Raw genomic sequence first — 19,087 nt, 5'->3', positions numbered from 1 at the left:
ACTGAACGACGGCTGCTATTTTTAGATGCCCCTATAATCACCCTGACTCCCTTTCTGTAGCTTGCCTTGTATCTGTGAGGTGAAGGGGCTGTGCAAATATTTGGCAGGATATTTCTGCAGCGACTGTCATGTTGCTCTGGCTGGCGAGGAGGAGGCCGACACTAAAAGCAGCTACGTGAAGATCACCACATCTTCACCTGCTGCCAGACAATTCATCCTGACTCATAGCTGTACAACCAGACAGGGGTTTTTAAATCAACAAACTTTGGACGAAGAATGGACGAGTTTGGGAATAATCGTTGAGAAATAAGACAAAAGTTAATTACAGGAGTCTTCCCCAATATCACAAGCAAGCTGCTGTCTGAAATAACGGCTCAGTGAGAGGCCTCTTGTTATTGCTGGGTTGATAATCTACAACCGAGGCATCCCACAACAGCCCCATAGTGTGCTACAGAGTTTAAGTCAGTGTCATCCACATGCATTTCACAACCAATATTTTATGGTGAAGGTGGAGTATGTGGGGCAGGGCAGTCAGCAGAGTAAACTCTGGGTGAATGATTGGCAAGGTCAGCTCTAACCTACTTAGAAGCAGCGTGGGCGGGGTCTTCTCCCCGGCTTTGATCTTGAGTGGAAAGTCATGTGACCAAAATAGTCTCCTCAGACCAGACCAAAGAGGGGGGGAAATTTGCTGCTTTTGAGATGTAAAAGTATGGATACATTTATACACAAAGGTTATCACTGTGTATGTCATGTTGTGTTGAATGTTACACGTTCATCTGGAATGTTGCTTCTGTGTACAAAGCATATTGATCTCACTGCATTGCTGCTCCCTTCAGGCAGGAAGACTCAGAGACAGGCTGATACTGGGAGGTCTAGTTGATCATTAACTGGCCAGTCCAATTTATTTTGTACAGTGATGCTGTCAGGCAGCACTTCACTTCCTTCTAGGAGACGCACGTTCAGTGTCTACCTGTCAGCTCCAGTTTCTAGCCCAACTATGCACCCCGACCGCCGCTCTCAGCCCAGGTGAGTCTAACTGTCCTGAGTCTGGCAACATAAAGGCTGTTTCTTTAAAGCAGTAGGGGGGATGTGGACAAGGTGGATGGTCTAAAAGTAATTTAGGTGTGGGGTTTAGAAGGAATTTGAGTTAGGGGATATTTTGGAGAGAGAACATAGTGAAAATGTATCATTATGTGTGTTGCAATGGCAAAACTATGTTATGAGAAAAATATCAAAACTGAGCAAGAAGGCATGACTCCCATGATTGGATTATCTGTTACAAACTAAATTATTGCCTAAAAATGTCAACTAATCCATCACATTATTCAAATTCAGTAATGTGATCTGACCATGTTTAATTAGATTTGCTAATTTAATTAGCCTCAGACATCCACAGAATATGAAATTTAACAGGTAATTTATTCCAGTGCAAACCATTATAAACCATTATTTCAATATGTGTATAATATATGTCATATATTTTCATATATCTATATACTGTATATAGTCATAACCAATTTTTCTCAAGTATTTATAATCTGTTTATCTGTTTCAGTAACTGCAATGAATTTCCAATTTTCATAATATGATTACTGTAATCTCTATATGTAATTTGATGATAAAAGCCAAATTGTGATATTAATGTCCTATTAGATATCTGCTCTGCAATTTACTGTAATATTGCTGCCTGATGAGAATTATTATTATTATTATTATTTTAATTATATACCTTACTTTCCATCCATAAGATCACTCGAATCAGTCCAAATGAATTAATTAAATGAAACTTTGAAATCACTTTGCTAAATTGAATATTCCTGGTAGATGCAGTATGTCAGTCAGCTGTCATCCTGTCAATCTGTCAAGCTGCTGTACTCAAAACACCAACATCTGTAATCCACAAATACAGCAGGACAGAAAAAGTCTAACTCCCATCCATCCTATCTCACAGGTTATTAGTTTTGTGTCACTATCTCCTAACTACCAGATAAGTGTTATTGAAGCTGTGTTTATCGTGCTGTGGGGGCTCCATCAGTTGTAACCTGTGTCATGTCACGCTGCAGACAGGACCGTCTCCCTGAAGGTCCAGTGGGTCAGGGACACCTGGGGTCACCAAGACCCTCGGTCTGCACACCAGAACAGTCGGCGCCGACGCACCTGAGCTGCCACAAGGTGAGGAAGTCACTCACACACAGTCACCCAGCTGACTACTGGAGGGCTGCTTAGGGTTAGAGATCAGATCTAATGTTAAGCAGGTTCTGCAGTCCTTAACTATAATCATCTATTACCTGATATCAGTGGGGTCAAACCACGGGACACCTCAGTAAATCCAGTTTTGGTGGATTTCATGTTTTAACTTCAACTGAAAGATTACATTTCCTTTATGAATTGAGAGAAGTTTACAACCCCTTGGGCTCATGAAACCCTTTCACAACCTCACTGGATAAACTAAAAAATGCACGGTGGTCAGTATGAAAACAAGGCCGTTCTTCTTAGCTCCTGAAAATTTGACATTTAGAGATACAAGGCTTTGATTAGGGTCAAAGTGACAAATAAAAGATAATGATTTCACTGCGCACATTTATTTACATCTATGATCATGGACCTTGCCTACTTCTTGGTCTAATATAATATATACAGTATATCTAGTGTTTGAGGGATTATCATATCTTTAAATTTAAGATGCATTTCTCACTTTCTTTGAAATAGCAGAGTAATTTACCGACTTTGAGGAATAGATTATTTGACCACAAGACATCTCACAACTCATCCCACTATCCCCTGCTTCTGTCTTCTTCCTCCTTTTGTCTCCGTCTGCTTTTCATATTTATCTCCTGTTTTTTTTCATTCTTTCTCTTCACCCTCTTCTCATCTCTTCAGGAATCCTCACAGTTCTGTTCATCCACGGGCCACAGAGACTGGCACTGTCCGGTGTGCCTGCAGACCGCCAGCTTCCCCGTCCAGACAAACTGTGGCCATCTGTTCTGTGGTAAGAGAGAACGCACACACACACACACACACACTGACCACTGGTTGTGTAAAAAGCATCAGAACAGACCAGGTTCGTTCATTCATTCACGCATTCTCTTTGTTCACGCCTTTATGTGTGAGCTTGTTTTCATTCATTCTTCATTCGCACACCTACTCACCTGTTACATCATTTGCTCATTCATTTATTTCATTCATTCACTGATCAGTGAAGCATCAGTGTGCTGGTGACATGTGACTCGAGCCTTGAGGACTGTCTGTTAGGCTTTCAATTATTAACTGTTGCCATGGTTTCTCAACTCTGGCTCTCACCTGACATCTTACACAGTGTATACTTCTCATAGGCTGACTGTAATGTAAGATGTTGTCGAGCTAATTACCCACAATGAACACACTCTATTAGCAGATATGCACAGGTGCACTTCAAACATGTATGTTCAGATGCACAGGCAAGTACGTTTGCTCTTGTTTTAACATCATCATCTCATTGCATTCCCAAAGTTTCTTTTGAGAAATGAGGCAGTTTTGGAGACACATTTCAGTTGCACTTTACACCCAAACATTAGAGCCATGTCACTGCCACCCATATGTTTATGGCGGAAGCGTAATATTGTTTGACCCAGATATTATCAGTCACTGATTATGATGTTGTTTGTATTCCAGCACCCACTTACCTTTCAGCTTTACCTTGGCATAGTCACCTAACACACGTACCACTGCACCTGCCCCACTTTCTTTGTCTTACCTTTCATACCCTTCATTAAGCCGCTTCAATACTCCCTAACCCATCAGAGTTTCATAGGAAATATTTCTAATATTCAACAACTTCCTAGCAGCATTTTAAACACATCATGGTGTAAACTGCTGAATGCTTGATAGAAAGGTTCATTGCTGCGTTTCATTCTGCAGCTCCCTGTCTGATGGCCTACTGGAGACATGGCTCCTGGCTGGATGCCATCAGCTGCCCTCTCTGTAGACAGAAGGTATGCATGACGGACTTCACTACACTACATCAAATGTAAACACAATGAGAGTCATTTAAAAACAAGCACACACGTTGAGTAAAAAAAGCTTGTGACTTTTCAGGTCAGTGTGTTGTGCCGTCTGTTCAGTGAGAGTCGATCGGACAGACAGTCGGAGGAGGTTCTCGGGGAAATCACAGACTACAACAAACGTTATTCTGGAGCCCCACGAAGGGTCAGTATTACATCGAACCCTCAGACAAACCATAATGCAGCCCAACAGCACTCACATCCCACAAACAAGCTTTTCTTCCACAGTTCATTTTCCCTATTTTCCCTGCTTTTACCTATACAAGCTCATGTAACTCACTGTCTGGTTGTGTAAAAGTATCCGGTGGTGCAATTTCCTTTTACAGCTTTGAATGTGGCATCAGATAGGATTTCCATGATAATAGACAGGAATTCCTCCACCATCCCCTCTGATAATGGGTTTGGTAACGGGAATACAGCTTATGCAACACAGAGGCTTTATTGTGCCAGACAATAGAGACAATAGACGTCTCTCCTAAACACTCCCAAAGCTGGCACACCTAGCTGCCCTTCCTTGGAGCTGAAAATGTCCTTTGATGCACGTATAGGGCTCACTGATTTTTCAAGTTTTTATGGTTAATGACTGAAAATCCTTCAAATACCCTCACATCAAAATGCTTCGTTTGAACTCTAGGTGGGGCTGTTCGCTAGAGAGTGTGCTTTTGATTTAACCTAGCCTTCAAATACACAGATGCTCTCACATGGCCCTTGAATATGGGGCTTATAATAGAAACCACACTCATTAACTGACATACAGCTAATTGATCATAAATCTTAATTGACAGTCTGTGTGCACTGTGCATACTCTACAAAATCTCTCAATATTCTTCAGTTTTCCTATTTAAATTTTGGAGTGTGGAGTTTGGCATAAATGTATGTGTGTGTCCATATGCATTCTATATATTAAATGACTTGTATGATGTAATATACTGTAAATTGTAATCTTTAACATAGTTTTTTTTTACTAACAGTATCTTGTAAACATGCTTGTCTTTGTATCGCCTGACAAACTGCAGATGAAATTTTGCTTTCTGTTTAATTCTGGGGCAACGTCCCTGTTAAATAAATAAATAAAGTAAGTTGTATCTATAACAGTTTGACATGTTGATGTCCATCCTGATCTGCCCTTTCTCCTGTATACTGAATCCTCCAGGTAACAGACTACCTATGCGATGCGCCCCTCCTCCTGCAGCTACTGGCCCGGGGCCTGGGCACCATGGGGGGGCTGGTGTGGCTGTTTTTCTTCAGGGTGGCCCTGTGCTGTGTGGGGACCATGGTCTCGTTCTCCTCCCCTCCTCTGGACCCTATGGACCCTGTGGAGCCTGTGGACAGTCTGCACCCTTCCCTCTGTGGGCTGCTGGGGGTCCTGGATGACCTGGTAGTGGTCATCCTGCTGCTCATCTGTGTCATCAACATCAACCAGCAGATGGCGCCGGAGAGAGGACACTCAGCACGCGCTACAGCCACACATGGAGTACTGGGGAACTCACTGTAAATAGATGCTGCTGGAGAGCTTCACTACAAGTTGTTTGACATCGACTTGTATTGGATTCCTCCCTTCTGGCTGATTAGTGGATGCAGGCATATTGACAGCGACACAGCATGCATCTGTCGAGATATTAGATGGAGTCTGTGCCTCCCAGATTGTGGACTCCAGACTCCAGACCAAACTTGTGAGGTGTTTACAGAGGCTTGTGTTAGAGACGTGGTGTGTACAATACAATGTGTCATTCAGTGTATTGGTAAAATGACAACCATGGTTACAAATCATTATGAATCCTGAGGTGGCTGGTCTATCTAGGTCAGCAGCCACTTAATCCATGTATTCTTGTTAGTAATAGAAGAATCCTTTCTTCAATGCCCACTGAACCTGCTGGACATTTTCCCTATACAAGATGTAATTTCATCCTGGATTTGTATAATTCATTTTTTTAAAAATCTTTTTTCTTTTGGTACCTTACTCACAAATATCGACCAAATACTGGTCAAGATGTAATTTATATTCCTCTGCACCAAATGAATTTTGCTGCCCAGAGTATCGAGAAGCTCAAGAAATGCTGCGTCAGTACTGTAATATTGACTTCCCTGTAAATACTTGATATGCTATGAATTAATGTGTGTATGTATATATATAAGATAAATAATATTTATTGTCTTTAATATGTGGCTTTCCTTATCCTAAGACACATTACGCATCTCCCTTTTTTTAAGAAAGGTTTTATTTTATTTTTAAGTTCGGTTTCCAAAGTTTCAGCAGGGCTCAGCAGTTGAAATACAAATAATTTTCCAGTTTATCAAGTGACATACAGAGAACCTTACATGGAAATTTTACAGGCAGCACTGACTGGAAAATACACAGTGATTGCCGGAATGAAACGCATGGAATGTAAGTGAAGTCAACAAGAAACCTCAGTCCTCTTAAAGTCATGGAAGACTTCCAAGTAACAGCAGGTCAGTACCAGTAATAATGAAACACAAGGCTAAGTAAAAGTACCACAGCATGAAAAAAGTAGTGTATTAGAAGAGTAGACATGTCAGTGACTTCCAGACTGTCAATGTAAACCGACTTGTCAGTAGATATGTGATCTCTTGTGCAACACACACCCAACCCAACAAAGACAACATGACAGTTTTGACCAGAAGCACATAAGTAGAGTATCACTCCGTATTGCTGCACCAGGCCGCTGCGTTCTTGAACATGCGTAGCCAGGGCGAAGGTGTGAGAGAGGGCCGGAGGTCCCGCGGGGCCCAGGGCCACTGCCACCCCAGGGTACAGCGCTCCGGGTGGGGCATCACAGCCAGGTGCCTCCCGTCCCTGGAGCAGAGCCCCGCTAGGCCCCGGGGGGAGCCGTTGGGGTTCAGAGGGTACTCCTCTGTGGGCTGACCCCCGTCGTCCAGGTAGCGGAGAGCGGCCAGCCCGCCAGAAATGATCTGCTCCTCTGCCTGGGAGGAGCGGAACTGCATCAGACCTGCGGGAAGGAGAGAAGTCAGGGGAAAATCAATATCAAATACAGCTGACGATTACTGAACACGCTGACCTGTGACATGTACAAACGAGTCAGCAAAATGAGTCAAAGTTGTGTAAGTTCAAGTGATTTCCACTGAGTGACCTTTATTATGATTCAACTCTGCATTCCCTCCTTGCCCTTCTCTCAGCAGCCACTCAGGTATTTGTCAGAACTTAATGGTTACAAGCAAAATGGCTGCCAGGAGGCTACTGGAGCTGTGAGCATGTATAACATTAGTGACAGACTAAGAGCTACCACATGATCTACTGTAGAACACAGCTGTGGTTATTACTGTACCTTCTCCATGTGCAACCCACACTCCCAGCGCTGAGCCCTCCATGCCTCTGAGCCAGATGGACGGGGAAGCCTGGATCCCCACGCTGACGAACCGAGACTCAAACCTGCCAGACTTATTATGGGTCAGCACCACTTCAGACTCTGGGGAAACAAATGGCACAAATAGCACAATTCAGAATCACCCAAAAACTCAGTTAACTGCTGCAAATGTTTCTATGCAGAATGCTGTAATATTTCACTCTGCTCAACCACTTTAATATTGCTTTGTCTATTTTAGGCAACATTTCCATGGTTTCCTCTGCCTCCTCCTCTTACCTCCTCCATCCTCCCCCTCTCCCACCCAGCCCAGCAGGGCCAGCAGCTGGCAGCCGTTGCACACACCCAGACTCAGCGTGTCGTCCCGCCGGCGAAAGCGCTCAAACTCTGCCTTGGCCTGGGGGTTGTATGCTACAGTAGCAGCCCAACCTTTGATGAAAGACAAATAGTGTTATAGGAAAAACATCTGTGTCTCAAAGTGTCTGTGTGTGTGTGTGTGTGTGTGTGTGTGTGTGTGTGTGTGTCTGTTTGCCTTTGGCTGATCCCAGGACATCTGCATAGCTGAATCCACCTACAAACACCACTGCTTTAAAAGGCTCCAGGGTCAGGGAGCCAGAACACAGGTCCTGCATGGTCACATCCCACACCTACACACAGACAAATATAGGGAGGAGGGATGCACATAAGAAGTATAGCATAGGCATAGCAACAAATATATGCAAGTGAATGTGGGTTTGTTTACCTCAAAGCCAGCCATATGCAGAGACACAGCCATCTCTCTGTCTCCATTGCTGCCCTCTTCTCTGACCACAGCGACACGCGTCTTCCCTGCAGCTAAAGAAATGCAACAAAAACACAAATTCATCTCACGAAGCACACACAAAGTCAAATAATTATACTATATCAGTTATAATAACAACGTGGTCCAGTCTTACCGAGCTGGCTCATGCTGGGCATCTCTGAGGGGTCAAAGGTCAGTTTGAAGTAGGGCTGCGTCCTCCTGGCTAGCCCCTCCTCCTCCTGTCTCACACAGAGCTCATTGGTCTGGAGGCGTTCCAGCTGGAAACTGGTGTCTTCCCATAATGCTCTGAGGTTAGGCAGCCGCTCGCTCAGTACTTCCTGTCCATCCACACGAACATTGACCTGGAAGACAAGGGGAGGGAAATGGGAAATGGAAGATGGTGGTCGTCACAGTTTAAGTGAAAAGGCTTGAGGCACATGTTGAGGTAGATGTTTGGAAATCTCACCATCGCTTCTGGTCCAAAGCCGCAGGTTCTGCCGATGCGATGGCACTGCAGGCCTGCATCGGTGTATCTCTGACACACTGTTTCCACATCAGGCTGCGATACCTCCAGAACCAAACCCAGCTCTTCACTGAATAACAGCTCTAAGGCTACACAGAAAACAAAACAAGTATTGTGTGTGTTTATGTGTATAAAATGTAGAACCATTTCTAAAATACAGGCTACAAAGGAAAACAGTCAACTGTTACTCCAGCACTAAACTAACCTCCAACTCCTTGTGACGACAACTCAACATCAATTCCACGATTTCCTGCAAACGCCATCTCCAGCACACATGAAATGAGGCCCCCATCACTGATGTCATGTCCTGCGCTCAGCAGACGATCTGGGGAAAAAAAACAAAAACTATATTTTCAATTATAAGTGCTTTACACTACTCACTCTTCACACTACTTACTGATTTACTTCCACGCTGATTCAGAATATGACAGGAACAATACAATTTTTAAAAAATATTATTCAGAAGGTAATAACACATAAGAGAAGAGATACTGCCTCCCGCTCATGTTTGAACATTCATCGCGAATCCACAGCAAAACCACTAGGTGGCCGCGTCATCACGGTATAAAGCCACAGCCGTTAAATGGGAGAATTAATGGAGTATAGAACTGCAGCAATCTAAATAAACAATCGGTCACAGTCTGAATCTCTTTTCTGTCAACATTTAACGCTTACAACACAGTAAAACAATGCCATATCTTTCTGAAACAAACCTTCTGTGTAATATCTGAAGTTTTAAAATAGCCAGTGTTCCCCTTTAAATTAGTGGTAGGTAGAGCTTTGAGTGCTAGAGCAAACTGACCGTGTACGAGTGTCTGAGTGGTATTGAAGCAGGCAGTCAATAGTTCTGGCTGGTCCAGGTCAGCGGAGGTTTCTCCCAGCTGGCTGTAGCACTGAGCCAGGGCAGAGCCGCCTAAGCGATGCCGGCCCGGACTCAGCGTGACCCACAGCAACACACCTGGGGAGGGGAGACAAAGGGTCAGAGGCAGGTCTGTCTGATATCGAGCTTGTGTGAGTGTGTGTGAGACGGCAAAGGAGAGACACATTACGTGTGTGTAGGGAAACACAAGTCAGAATCTGGAAGACAGGGGAGGAAAAGAGGACTAACATAATGAGGGAATTTCAAGTTCTCCAAGTTCTGCTTCTGCCACGATAAATCTAATTAAAAAGCAAAACTATGAATTAAGTGAATAACGCAAAAACTTTGTACAGATTTTCTGCACTCAGATATGAGTGTGTGTGTGTGTGTGTGTGTGTGTGTGTGTGTGTCTGAATGTAAAAAGACCTTTGCCATCTGGATCCTCGAGATCAGGAGTGACAGTGGCAGTGATGTCAGGACACACAGCGTACACAGAGATGACCAGAGCACCTGCAACACAGAGGGAAAGACGAGTGGAGATAAAACACACACACGGGGACACACACTCATACAGACACTGATACACACATAAAGTGAGAGTACCTGGGGCTTTGACAGTCTCTTTCCCGACTCTAGCGGCCATACTTAGAGAGTCCTTGCCCCCATCAATGGCCACTCCCAGCTGACCCATGACCTCACACATGGCCCTGCACGCCTCCCAGAGACACGCTCCCTCGCCAGGCAGCTTGGCAGCCCACATCCAGTTCCCACTACACTTCACATCCTGAAACACAAAATTGCTATATATACATTTTTGGGGAAAAAAAAAAATCATTACCTGAAAGTTGTCATTCACTATATAACCAGGGAGGAAAGTACCTAGTGTCCTTTGAAAAAGTACCATAATTTGATTTGATTTTGTAAGACTAGGTTTCACTTTTTCAAATGGTGGATATCTAATTTTGGAACAAAACGCTCCATGGCTGCATTTTGGCTGAAAGTGATGCTGTGAATTTCCTCACACCCCTCATTATCCTCTTACCCTCAGGGCCGTGACTTTGGCAAACACCAGATTGGTCAGAGCTTCTCCGACAGCCATGCGAGCCCCCGCCCCCGGGGAGACCAGGCCTTTGATTGGCTGCTCTCCGATAGCAGTCGCTGCCCCCTCTAGGCTGAACGGTGACAGAGCAACCACAGCTACATCGGCCAATGGGGTGTGAAGAGGACCGACACACTGTTGCTGGGCAACCAAACCGGTCACAGACCGGTCCACCTGAGGGAAGAACAGAAAGAAGGCTTGGAGAGTCAGAAACCTCCACAAAATTATTTATTATCATAGCTGTACCCCCAAAGAGACATACAGTGTAATACAGAAACACACACACACAAAAAACAATCAGACATGGACCTTGTTCGTCAGGTAGCGTTTGGATGCCACAGCAGGCAATCGTAAAACTCTGTCCAGTGCATCTCTAACTGTCAGCCCAACAGGAAGAGTCAGAGGTTGGAGGGACGAGGCCTGGCGCTCCATCACAAACTCCTTCTGGGGCATCTTCCCCAGAACCCACTCCAGCTGCAGGTCCACAGGACAGCGCCCCTTGCTGGACTGATCTCCACTGCCTCCCTCATCATCCACCAGCACAATCTATGGGAGAGATGACTTTGAAATAAGCACAAGGTATAAAGTATTTAAGGATATTTGCGCTGATCTGGAATCTATTTAAGCACAGTACTTGTTGTCCAGCCATATGACCTAACCAATAATCACCGATCAATACAGCAGATTGATTAGAACAGTGGATCTGGTTGAGACATGCCTTGCCGTCTCCAGTGATGTTTCCAACAAAGTCGACGGGACACTTCTCCCTCTGACACACCCTCTCCAGGAAGGAGCGGTCTGACGGGCGGAGCAGCAGGGCGTTGCTCTCCTGATACTCGGCCCCCCACAGCTCCAACACACTCAATGTGGGGTCACCTTTCTACAGAGGGGGGAGGGAGAGGGAGAGGGAGAGGGAGAGATAAGAGTAAAACAACGAGTGAAACAGATGGGAGAGAGCAGAATCAATAAACACGATCTTACAAGATGTTGCTGGAGGAATCAAGAGGAAACAAACAATTCTCCTTGTCCGCATGAAACGCATGAGTAAATGGGTAAACATGCAGGAAATGCTATCCAAGTGCATGTGTAAGTGTGTGTATGTGTGTGTATGTGTTGATTACCTTGAATCTACTTGAGTAGATGACAGCTCCTGCTGGCTCACTCAGCTCCTTAAGGACATTACCTGAACATGACAACATGGTTCAGTATATTAACTTTTGTCTCATCCTGTAAACATCACAAAAAAACAAAAAAAGCCACATGCTTTATACCGTTTCCTCCTGCTCCCTGATCGTGTATACTACAGATGGGGTTTCCACTGCTCCTTTCCAGGCAGGCCCTTAGAGCCCTATTCATCTTCTGCTCCATCTCGGCATCACCCCTCTGCACCGCACCCAGATCCCTGGCACTGGAGTTGTCCCCCTGGACCTGCAGGCCAAAACATATTCAAATACATTGAGAATTCAGCACCATGTGAGGTCTGGACACTGTTAGTGTGAGTTAACGGCCATACTTGTACAGAAGAGGCTGCTCCTCCTCCCACGCCGATCCTGTACACCGGCCCTCCGATCTTCACCACTTCCATTCCTAATCGACAAGTACAGCAGAAAAGAACATGGTGAATCATCGATCGATATGTATAAATATAACTCTTGCATTGATTAAACCCATTTGACACGCTCATAGCTAAATCGCTACCCGTCTCTGCCTCTTCCTTCTTTACGTGAGCGTCTTCAATAGAGCCGAGCCCACCGCTGAACATGATTGGTTTAATCCACTCTCGCCTCTCCCCATTAGCCAGCCGCATGCCACAGGAACGGGCAAAACCTAGAGGAGAGACAGTTAGTGAAGTTTATACTGTACATTGTTCAGTTCTGTCTTCTACTATGGTTCAGGTAAATAATTTCCCTAGTCGGCTGAATCTAGACATGCTTCAGTGCGTATTAGTTTCCCTACCTGACAGGACGGGTTCTCCAAACTTGTTGCCGTAGTCTGATGCTCCATCACTGGCCTCGATGGCCACTTGCAGCGGAGGGGCGAAGCTGGAGGGATACTCCCAGCCCTCTCCCTCACTTTCCCATGGAAGACTGTAACCTGGAGGAGGAGACAGTAAGAAAATATATATTGTTGGCTCAAAGACTCATTTCTATGAAACACAGTCTTCCAAACCTCACAGAAAGTGAAGGATACTGTCTTTCAGGTACATTAAACTGACCTGGTATGTGCAGGTTTCCAAAGCAGTAGCCTGCAGTGCCAGCGATGACATGGCCTCCCTGTCCGGCACTCTGGACATCCCGGATACGACCTCCTGTCCCTGTGGTGGCGCCACTGAATGGGGCTACGCCTAGTGGTAGGGTCGGAATGGGAAGGAAAATAATTATCTGGGAAACAAAATACACTTACAGTATATATGTTGTGTGAGTACGGTGGTTTTGTGTGTGCTGACCAGTAGGGAAGTTGTGCGTCTCCGCAGTGAAGATGACGTGTCTTAGTGAGCGCCGTGTCTCATAAGCGCTGGCTTGGGATGGCTCTTTAGGAAAAACACACTCCAACTCCATTCCTTTGATGCCACTGTACACACACACACATTCAAGTTAGTCAGTGTGAAATGCAAAGAGAGAGACATGGACACAAACAGCATCTGTGTTTCCACTCCTACCTGCTGTTGTCACAGAACTTGATGACGTTGTTTTGGTTGCTGTGCCGCTGGGTGTCCATGATGAGGCTGAAGAGAGTCTCCTTCTGCTCCTGTCCGTCAATCACCATTCGCCCCCGGAAGAACCAATGGCGACTGTGCTCACTGGGGAACAGGGGGACAAAGACAGCATTAGAGAATAAAGACATCCAGGTAGTAAAGTAAGTAGTAAAGTAAAACTGCAGAATAAAGCCAAGAAGCATATGCAATACAAAACTATCCTGCTCATCTCCCTGTTGCACACAAACCCACCTGTTGGACTGGGCCAAGTCGAAACACTCCACACTGGTGGGATTCCTTTTAACTCTCTGGAACATGGATGTGTAGAAGTCCAGGTCCCAGGGGTCAAAGGCCAGGCCTGCATTAAGCACAGCAAGCACAAACCCATCAAATCTTGGTACAAAAACAAAAAACACCACTCAGGATAAACAGAAACTATGCAATTAAATGGCAATTAAATTTTACTACACTAATTCAGCAGCACCTTGATTTTGAAAAATTTGGCTAGCACAGCAACTTTGCTCTTAATTAGCTCAAGTAATCTGCAGCAATTCTTGTGCTCATCCTGTTTTGAAATGATATCTAACCTTGGTACAGGAGTGGGTGCTTATTTAACTGTGAAAGCATTTTTTTTATTATACAGTTTTTTTCAAACAGCAGTGCAAACAGCAACCCACACAGCAGTTGGTAATCATGTAAATCCTGGCAAGCTGCAAAATCACTATGCATGCACAAACAGACAGACAGACAGACAGACAGACAGACACACACACACACACACACACACACACAAAATGAGATCTTTTTAATACAGTATAAAAATATCATACACTCTGCATACTTCAAGGGAACAGAACCCCCCCAGAAATTAACACTTGCATTTCTGGTTTACGTACGTTTTTAAATCAGAAAATTTAAAAAGAAATAAAATAGCACAGACGCTGGCATTAAAAACAATCAGATAAACATAAAAAGATTACTTAAGGGGGCTACAACCGTTGTCCTAGAAACAACCAAGTACGCACTGCTTTAAATTGATGTCAAAAGCTGTAAAAAATAGTTTTACAGATGCTGTTTTGTGTCCCTTCTACTAAACACTTTCAACTGGGCATGCAAAATAGTTAAAGTGAAATCAATCCATTGGGGATTTAAGTGGATAGCAAGTGCTGAAATCATTAATATCTATTTGAGCAGCTCATGAATATTAATGAAGTTGGGCAGAACTGAGTAAGCAGACCATAAATATAAATGCACACCATGCTATGTCGCAGTGGGCAGTATTAGTTTAAACCAGAGAAGAACAGTCCATGAATCACCAAGGTCTGCCTGTCTATACATAGCTTTTCTCAAAAGTCTGCTTGAACTGTTGGTGCATTGAGACATTGCGACTATTGCAAGGCTGCACAATTCATATAAATTCATAAAAAAGTAAATTTATTATAATGGTTACATAGCATGTTTAGGTTGGAAGTTTACACCAATGTGATCCTGCAGCAGGTATCAAAATCTACTTTGATAATTATATAAGTCAATGGAATCCTACAATAGGCAGCAAATTCAACATTTATTTAGTTTGATAACTAGGAATCGTAATTAAAAAAAAGGAAAAGTGAATCATGGGATTTGAAGGTCTTGAGTGATACAGATAAACTGACTTGGCAACAACCCAAAAAAACCCAAAACGTATCAGATACCAGATTCATTTATTCACCATTTGACTATGACATTCAATGAAACAGACACACTTAATTTTTGGGTTTCTCTTGCCTTTGAATCCCATCAGACTAACACACACACACACACACACACACACACACACACACACAAATCAGCAACATCATCCCTGTCCTGTGACCTTAACCATCTTAGTACTAATGTCATGCATCATGTGACAGCCGCCACCCCTTCCCCCTCCCCCCCCCCCCCCTCCCCTGGACATAAAATACTCACAGATAGCAGCAGGACTGAAAAGGGGCATAAAGAAAGAGAGAATGAGGAAAAGTTAGGAGACAGCAACAGTCCACAGACTGATAAGAAACATAGTCCGAGTAGCAGAGGTATAGGCAGAAATGGAGAAAGACTGAGGCAGGACAGTGGTAAGATAGAAATACTACAAATTTGGAAATTTAGAGTAGGCTGTATCAGATCTCAGCGTGTATAAAGAGCGTCTTACCCAGATCATCATTTGCCGTCTCCAAGGCAGCTCGGCCCTTCCCCAGGATGTCCACCTCAAAGACCTCCTGCGGCTTGGTTTCCACGGTGAACGAGGTGATGGGATGCGGATAAATGCATTCTGTCATACTGTCATACACACACTCAATCAGCTCCTGTATATCTCCGCTGAGCTCGTTCACACTCTGTCCGTTCTTGGGCTGGAGGGGGGAGAGAAGGACGGAGCACATGGGATGCAGGGACACAAAGTGACAAGAGCAATCCTGAATCAACGCTCTAAAAGCTGATTATTTGTGTGTGTGTGTGTGTGTGTGTGTTGAAACCTTGATTAGAAGCCTGCGAGACAGCTCGACTCGTGTGACATTGCTGAGGCCGGCGCTCTGGCAGATGGACACAGCGTTAGTGGACCAGGCAGTGGAGAAGTTCAACCTGCAGGGCAAAACAGCCAATGAATCATGAATCATATCTAAGATGAAGCCTGTATTCTGTTATTAGACTCTGATAACTGCATTACTGCTGTTTTGTTTCTCATAAGCCACCCATTAAAAAAACCCCAACAAATTTCCCACAGTTGTAAAGTATCTGAAATGATACCCTGTGGTTATTAATTATTTTTTCGTAATGGAATTCATAAGAATGCAAATCACACTTTCATACTAAAATTACCATTAAATAGTTCCATATTTTTTTCCAACAGACACAGTGAACATCTGCTGAGTTTTTTTCCATCTATTATTTATCCGTTCAGTTTATGGTTGAATGTTGCTGCTGTCATATTGTTTAATGCTTATTGCTACTGTCCTGCACAATGAGCCAGGACAATTGCATTTTGTAAAAATGGTTGTACACATTTTGCCAAATGGAAATATGACATTTTGTTTACTGCATTTTATATATCTGTAAATTCTCATTTTTGATCAATTACCAATAGCAAGTGGGATCAGTACTGATCTACTCTGTACAAAAGCAATACTTATGCACCTTTACCATATCTTTATTTACCATATATGCCTTATGCCTTTACCATATTGTACTGCTGGTTCAATTCCACTCTAACCCAAAATTCATCTTCAGTTTGTTCCAGTGTTTACCGATATATAACAATAAACAACCAATTTCTAGTTTCAAAAAGTGTCTAGTTATATTGAAAACTGAAGTTAATATGTGGCGGGCCTTTATTAATCAGTTCATCAGTTTGACAGTTTTAAAATGTCTTCAGAGTGGGGCAGAAGTGGAGCCACAGGATGTATGACTCTGATGCCAGACGGGGATTTTAACTGAACCTGTACCTGGGTCCGATCTCCACCAGTCTCTCCCCCTTGCCCTCTGTCAGGTTGGGTTTCTCAGACAGCGGCTCTGCCTGCAGAGGAGGACGGAACAGCCACAGCAGAACCTCCCTCTGCTCTGCACTAAGACTTTCACAGCCTGTACGGGAGAGGAGGAGGGGGACAAGGAATTAGCAGAGGTGGGAAAAGGAAAGAGAGGAGTGTGTGGAAGACTGATAGAAAGTCTCAAGGCTGCACATGGAAAATTAATCTTCCCGGGATTTTTTGACAATTGTTTTATCTGTCTAAATCCTCCACATTATTAGCATCTTCACTAGAAACTGTCAGAGTGTTTCGTCCTCACCTGTCAGCTCCACGTTGTAGCACAGCTCACTAGTGATTGACAGCTGGGGGTAGAGCTGGGCGGCCCTCTGTAAGGCCCGCCCCCTCACAGCCTCGCTACTGTAGAACCTCACCACAGCCATGACTGATGGACACAGAAAAAATAATTTAGTTTGCGGTCAGAGTACCTCCATTTATAAAGTCCATCATAGCATATCAAACATGATAAATTATAGGTGGAATCTGCTGATAGGATCGATTTACCCCGTCTTTCTAACTGCAAATAATGAGGTAATGAATCAGTAAATCAATGGCCACAGAACATTATTGATAATCAGTAAGGACCGAGCAGCGAACTCACGATTACTCACTGAGGCTGACCTTTGTCTTCAGGTCAATCCAGGTCAAGACAGGGGACCAATCAGATAACAAGTCACTGACAATACTGTGTAAAGCCTGGGGCCGAAGCTCAGTCTGTTACCACAGAAACATACAGTGTATGTGTGTGTGTGCGTGTGCGTGTGTGTGTGTGTGTGTGTGTGTGTGTGTGCGTGTGTGGGGGGGGGTCCTGATTCAAAGAGATCACTCTATGGTCTGAGCTGGCCTTCAGACCAAAATGATCACAATGAACAACCAAGGCAACATGTTGTGTTGATGTATAGATGTTTAAACTGAGCATGGTTCACCTAAGGAGATATTTTCATACCACAAGAAGGGATGTAGTGAAGGGTAAACCAACCTAAACTCGGTTTATCCACTTTTGAAATTTGTTAAATACTTGAAGCTAATAAAGGCCTTTATGATAAAAATTATAGATGTTAAAGGTTACATAAAAGTAGCATAAAACAAATTAATACCAACACTGGACTGGTGGTTCTTCACCATATGATCAAACATTTTGATTTGATATTATTTGTTTATACAGCTTTTCGTTTATCATTTCAACAGTGCTCACAAGTAACTGTCCATGGACTGGAAAAGCACTATACAATAGGTTAACATTTAAACGTTGTTGATGCTGTAGCTCATTCATTGCAAAAAAAAAAAAAATACATAAATATGTGATATATATAAGTAACTCCTCCCATTGAACCCACAGCCAGAGCCTCATAATTTGGGTCATCTATCTTGATTGTGTGCATGTTGCAAGTCACACACACTGCACGGGTCTATAGCGGTCAGCAGCTTTCTGTTAGTGCAGACCCCCCATCTTATTACACTAAGTGGCCACAGGCTGATGTGACAGATTACACAGTTTTTAACCGATCTGCCTTTACAGTCTGCAGCAACAAAATGTGTTTCTTATATGGAGGTAAGGCGGAGAATATGGCAGCTGGTAAAGGATGCAGTTTTGTGTAAATAGTTACAAAGTTGGCTTGCTCTCATTGTTTTGCTTCCTCTGTTTGCTGTGTGGAAGCTAAATCGGCTACAAGCTGAAGAGTTAGCAAGAAGCGATTTAGCAACTTTCCTGCAACGTCAGCAGAGGATTTCGGCACTAAGTATCGTATGAAAACAGAAGTTGAGATGCCACTCACCCTGCGCGTCCAGGATAACCCTCTTTTCTTGAATGGACTGAAATGATTAGGCTCTGTGGTCTGTAGACTGACAGGATGGACTTCAGGGACCCACGTGTGAGCCGCCGAAATGTGTGCGCATGCGCGACTTTTGTGTGTCATCGTTTGTGTTAGTAGTTCATGCCCTGTTGTACGTGTTGTACCGAGAAATCCTCTGATGAAGTTATGTCGAATGAACAGAATAGATGATGTTGAATAAATATTACACACTTCCCACACACAGAAGAGACAAGAGGTGCAGTCTTAGATATATTTAATAAATTAAAGCAAGGTACAAAAAAGAAACAATGTACATTTCATACCTCCCTCCCCTCCTCCTCTTTCTTTTCTCAACAGTGACAAACATTTTTTTTCCCCACAGTGCTCTCAGAATGAGAGCATGTACAGACCTAGGAT

At 43.8% G+C, this 19,087-nt stretch overlaps 2 protein-coding genes across 2 annotated transcripts; one reads left to right on the top strand and one right to left on the bottom strand.

Annotated features, from left to right (window-relative positions):
- The first annotated feature begins 997 nt into the window (after positions 1 to 997).
- Positions 998 to 5,535, top strand: LOC139660010 (E3 ubiquitin-protein ligase RNF170). The gene is made up of 6 exons (XM_071538047.1): positions 998 to 1,026; positions 2,064 to 2,172; positions 2,881 to 2,989; positions 3,898 to 3,971; positions 4,075 to 4,185; positions 5,194 to 5,535. The coding sequence occupies exons 1-6, from the start codon at positions 998 to 1,000 to the stop codon at positions 5,533 to 5,535; spliced, it is 774 nt and encodes a 257-aa protein (XP_071394148.1).
- Positions 5,536 to 6,261: 726 nt separating this feature from the next.
- pfas (phosphoribosylformylglycinamidine synthase) lies at positions 6,262 to 18,736 on the bottom strand. Its single transcript, XM_071538057.1, has 28 exons — positions 18,653 to 18,736; positions 17,140 to 17,262; positions 16,800 to 16,935; positions 15,834 to 15,939; positions 15,512 to 15,710; positions 13,591 to 13,696; positions 13,303 to 13,443; positions 13,090 to 13,214; positions 12,859 to 12,987; positions 12,600 to 12,737; positions 12,342 to 12,470; positions 12,157 to 12,230; positions 11,915 to 12,071; positions 11,765 to 11,826; positions 11,362 to 11,523; positions 10,953 to 11,189; positions 10,587 to 10,817; positions 10,148 to 10,328; positions 9,971 to 10,054; positions 9,488 to 9,643; positions 8,891 to 9,010; positions 8,629 to 8,774; positions 8,317 to 8,524; positions 8,124 to 8,215; positions 7,914 to 8,028; positions 7,661 to 7,810; positions 7,346 to 7,486; positions 6,262 to 7,009 (listed from the first exon to the last, which is right to left on the bottom strand). Exons 2-28 carry the CDS (start codon positions 17,258 to 17,260, stop codon positions 6,699 to 6,701), a joined length of 3,957 nt encoding a protein of 1,318 aa, XP_071394158.1. The 5' UTR covers positions 17,261 to 17,262; positions 18,653 to 18,736; the 3' UTR covers positions 6,262 to 6,698.
- Between the last annotated feature and the right edge of the window lie 351 nt (positions 18,737 to 19,087).

Source organism: Centroberyx affinis, unplaced genomic scaffold (genome assembly GCF_046629955.1).
Source record: "Centroberyx affinis isolate AG114_WGS23_722 - 3 ecotype Tasmania unplaced genomic scaffold, CSIRO-AGI_Caff_v1 ptg003191l_1, whole genome shotgun sequence".
NCBI classification, from domain to species: domain Eukaryota; kingdom Metazoa; phylum Chordata; class Actinopteri; order Beryciformes; family Berycidae; genus Centroberyx; species Centroberyx affinis.
The sequence above is the reverse complement of the archived record's forward strand: the minus strand, read 5'-3'. Positions and strand labels throughout refer to the sequence as shown.